The sequence below is a fragment of the Berghia stephanieae genome, chromosome 7 (genome assembly GCF_034508935.2).
Source record: "Berghia stephanieae isolate SIO BIC M18660-M18661 chromosome 7, UCSD_Bste_1.3, whole genome shotgun sequence".
Lineage (NCBI taxonomy): Eukaryota > Metazoa > Mollusca > Gastropoda > Nudibranchia > Aeolidiidae > Berghia > Berghia stephanieae.
In genome coordinates this window covers 22,343,753-22,348,752 of record NC_088366.1, presented here as the reverse complement: position 1 = coordinate 22,348,752, position 5,000 = coordinate 22,343,753, and the positions used below count along the sequence as shown (strand labels likewise).

Here is a 5,000-nt window from a genome sequence, read left to right as displayed (position 1 = left end):
TTACAAAACACAATTATTTTTTTTTATTTTGCTAAGAAAACATTTAATTGAATTGACCCAGAATATGTCATGTATTGAACTGAATCTCATCTATCTAAATTGTTCGATATTCGAAGTAAAAGTTTTATTGGCCAATTTTATTTTTATAAAGATTGTGCTTGTCAGAGTACATGTGTCCAGATTTGAGTTTAGATTGTTTTTGTTTTTGGTTAAAGAAGGGTTTTAACCCTGTTATTAAAATACTAACGAAAGAGTGAAAATGGAAAGGCTTCGTATGGGAACAAATCACAATGGACGTTTCGGGTACAAACCCTTCGTCAGCAGAACAATACACAAATAAACGTGGAAAACAAATAAAATATAATGAAAAATAACTTTATCGTCTGTACTCAATGGTGGTTGCAGTATACAGTATACTGCAGTATATTGTTGTGCTGACGAAGGGTTTGTACCCGAAACGTCCATTGTCTGTTTTGTTCCCATACCAAGCCTTTCCATTGTCACTCTTTCGTTATTATTTTACGACCACCGGCTTCAGGCAGCCCTTACCGTTTTCTACTTAACCCTGTCATTACCACCTGCAGCAAAATCGTCACATTTGTTATGACACAATATACTTTTTTCTTGTACAAACTTATTTTGTACATCATAAACCTTGAAGAATGATCTTTGTTTAATTAAGAAGAACATAAAGTTGTTTTGCAGAGAGCTTGTTTGAGTTTAAAATATCAATTTTCTGCTGGGTAAACCTGTCATTTTGGGGAAAATACTGAAAATGATCGGTAATGAGAGAGTTAAGCCGGATACGTTTGCTAAGTGCTTTGTTCTTTTTTTTTTATAGCTGTTATTATCATTTTTGTTTAATACTTTATACAGTACATGGCTTCCAGCAGCATAGCTGTTTTACAACCATCAGCCACTCACAATTAACCCCCCCCCCCCACTTCCTCTCTCTCTTTCTCCATCTTTCCAGGTGGATATCGTTGTTGCCACCCCAGGTCGCCTTGAAGATTTCATCTCGTCTGGACGTCTCGCTCTTCACCAGTGTCGTTTCTTTGTACTGGACGAATGTGTAAGTATCATTTATTGTCGACAATCACCTTACCACCACCTCCAGCTGCAATCGCCGTTACTATAAACAACTATCGTAACCATTTCCACTGCATAGATGTGTTCTGTAACTATATTTCTGCACCACACGTCTGTCCCTTTTTTTTTTAGTGGTTTTTAGCGGAGCTAAACTTAAAATACGAGGTATCCAGAGAGTCTTTCCCTGATTTCAAAGACTTATTGTTTAAAAAATTCATTATATGTAATTCACATCTGGTTGTCACCATCTTCTAAGGAACAGTCATACATTTATGCCTATAAGTTATCAACTCCCAATACATCATTAACCCTCTCCTTACCAACTACAGGAAAATCGTCACGTTCGTTACGATACAACCAACATTTTTCGTATTCAAATTTATTTTGCACTTCATAAAATTTAAAGAAAATGAACAATGTGCTGTAGAGCATGTTTTGCTGAAGAAATTATGTATCGCAAGAATTTTACTGCTATTGTATTTGAGTGATAAATATATATTTTTGTGTTTGTTGGGTGTGAGGTTTTGGGGAAAATCCTGAAAATAGCTGGTAAGGAGAGAGTTAAAGTTAGCAAATGAACATGGACTTAAAAAGACCTCATTTTTTATATCCCCGGAGAAGCAACATTGCGTCAAAAATTATGTCTGTGTAACGTGATTTCATGAAACGAAATTAATTGCCATTGGTAGCTCAATTTCGTTCAATAGCAGTTAATATCATCACTATTACAGGGTGTGGAGATGATAACAAGTGGTATTTTGAATTTGTGGAGACACAATGATTAGAGCTTGACCATACGATACCGGTTGCTAATTTCTAAACGTCTCGTTTCCAGACAGATCGATTAGAACAGATGGACTTGATTGCATGGCCGCCTGTGTCAACTTTGAGCTTTTCCAATGGGGTTTAATCAGAGACATTTTTTATTCAGTTCCTAACCAGATATTCACACCCTGAAAATAAGGACTGATATTGAATACTTCACGCCACAAAAGACATAAACTACATAGAAAGAATTCGAAAATAGGTTGATAATTGGCCATATATATAATATATATATATATATATATATATAATATATATATAAATATATATAATATATATATATATATATATGAAGAACAAAAAACATATTACCTTGGAAATACCGCTCTCGCTCGATTCCAAGTCGTAGTCGAATGTGCGATATTTTAAAAAAACCATAAACATATCTTAATTGATATGAAAAAGTGATGTATTTGTAGATATTATGCTTTAACCAAAAAAACAAAACAAAACCCAATACAACAACCAAAAACAAAAGAACGAAACGAAACAACAACCCCCCCCCCCTTTTTTTTTTCAAAAGAAAAAAAATCCCCAACAAATACCAACAACAACATCAAAAGAAACAAACAAATAAAACAAAACAACAAAAACCAAACAAGCGACAACAACGACGATACAAAAGAAAACAAAGCCTAAAATTGAATGGTATAGGTCCTAAACGCACTCCTCTACATAAATACGTCTTGAAAAATTTGGTTGCCATCTACGTGTAAATATCTGCAGGTCTGACATCCGAACTCACTTACGGCTCTCGTTTAATATTGTGGTAATGGACAGTATTTTGCGTCATTAAAAAAATAAATTAGATTTCCATTAGCACAATGAGCCCATAAGTGATTTATCAGATTTGCAAATAAAAGTGCACGTCTATTCTCTGGTTTGAATACCTATTCAAACCACGACATTTCAATGCCATGTATTCTATTCATGTGATTTCAATGTGTCCAATTTTGTTACATTAGGTTACATTTGTAGGATTTAAATCACTCCAATATACTATACCGATGTGAGGCGTCGGTCATATGATATGAAATTATAATGTCATGTATTCTTTTCGTGCGATTTCAATGTGTCCAATCTTGTTACATTGGATTACATTTGTAACAGCTAAATAACTCCGATATACTATACCGATTTGAGGCTGTCGGTCATATAATAAACTAATGTCTTATATTCTATTCATTGTGCGGCTATGTGGTCTAGTGGTATTACACTCGATTTCGGATCGGAAGGTCCTGGGTTCGAGCCTCGCGCTCGGCGCATAGTTGAGTCCTTGATAAAGGCTCTTTACTCGCATTCTCTCACCGTACTCAGGTGTAAATTGAGTACCTGGCCGTTAACAGCGTTGTCTTTGTCCGAAAAATTGTATTATCGCCTAACAGGCGTTATGTTCCGTCCTACATGTTAAATTTTGCTGTTAACCAGGGATCCCTTGTAAAGCGCTTTGAGCACGTTTAGTGGATATTGCGCTATATAAAAGCTCAATTTAATTTTTTTTTAAATTTAATCCCAGGACGGCCTCCTGTCTGCCGGCTACGGAGACCTCATCAACCGACTCCACCAACAGATACCCAAGATTACCAACGACGGGAAACGGTTACAGATGGTAGTCTGCTCTGCCACTCTACACTCCTTTGATGTCAAGAAAATGGCGGTAGGTTATTCTTCCTTCTTCACCTCTGCCTCCTCCTCCTCCTCCTTTTTTTTCTGCTAATCTTCACCTCGCCCCCCTCCCTCTCGCCCTCCTCATCCTTCCTATCCTCCTCTTACTCCTACTCCTTTTGTAAGCTCTTCTTAGATTCCAAATAGATTCTATTAATGACGAGTTTTAGCAGAGGGATTAAAATGTAAGCTCGCTAGAAGATTGTTTCTTTCCCCCCATAAATCGCTTCTTTATTGCCCTTGTCAGCCTTGTTTGAATTCAATTGGAACAACAACAACAACAACAACAACAACACACACACACACACACACACACACCGTTGTATGACCTTTATCTATATTTTTGTCATATCTAGGGAAGCAGAAGAACAGTTATGATTCCAACCTTACTCAAGGAAAGCACTACCATTTCTTAGTAAAAAAAAAAGTAATCGTTGAATTATGTTTTGAAGAAAAAATAAATTCAACGATTGAAGAATATCTTGAAACGCTCTTTATTTTGTTGACTTGACTAGAAGTAAAAACACATGGCATAATTACAATCTCTTTTGGTCCCTATGACTACAAATCCAACGGGGGTAGGTTTTTTTTGCAAGTTGGGGGGGGGGGGGGGGGGGGGGTCAAATTGTCATTTTTGGAATGCAGTCGAAGAATTATGGCGGACCAACGGTTGATAAAGAAAAAACCATCATTCATTTGGCAAGAGACCGCAGCTGCATTAACTTCGGATTACGACCCCCCCCCCCCCCCTTCCCGCCAACACATACAGAGTAATGAAGAAAAAAAATATACCGCTCGTAAAAAGACACCAAGTCTTTAACATTATGATTATTTTATTGATTTGGGGAAACATGACTTCGATTCCACGTAGGAGTTTAAAAAAAAACAAAACAAAAAAATCACATGCGCCACGATCGTGCCGACGTGGTCCCTACCACAGATGACACAGTCTGTGGTCCCTACCTCGTGTCTCAATGGCAACCACACAATCTCAACCAATCACAACTTCAACACACTTACAACGCATGTTTTGAGGCTCAACAGCTAATAATTGTGCCTTAAATTTATCTTCATTTTCACCAGGCACTTCACAATTCCAAAGAAAACCCGGAGAATATCAATATTCAAAGAATTTTGTTAAAGGTGTGTTAAGGATGGGCACTATTCGATATCACTACTCAGTAATAACGAAGAATCTAGGTCTTAGTAAGTACTTGTCTATTCAATACTCAAGGACTAAGTAAGTACTTGATAAATCAGACGTCTATTCGGTACTTATCGATACTGAGAAAAGTATAGATCACACTGTAGCCGACTTTTTGTCTTTTTGTTCCGGAAAATCTAAAATAAAATTATACAAACCATTATCGCACAGCAATGAGAATAGACTAAAAGGTGAAATAGCTGACGGCGTCTGGTGA

The 5,000-nt window shown here is 36.7% G+C and overlaps 1 protein-coding gene across 1 annotated transcript in view; it reads left to right on the top strand.

The window, feature by feature from the left end:
- Positions 1-5,000, top strand: part of LOC144976889 (ATP-dependent RNA helicase Ddx1-like) — a 565,840-nt gene that overhangs the window by 209,221 nt on the left and 351,619 nt on the right. The window contains exons 16-17 of the mRNA XM_078921446.1: positions 974-1,072; positions 3,431-3,571. Of these exons, the coding sequence (XP_078777572.1) occupies positions 974-1,072; positions 3,431-3,571 (240 nt within the window). The remainder of the gene's footprint in view (positions 1-973; positions 1,073-3,430; positions 3,572-5,000) is intronic.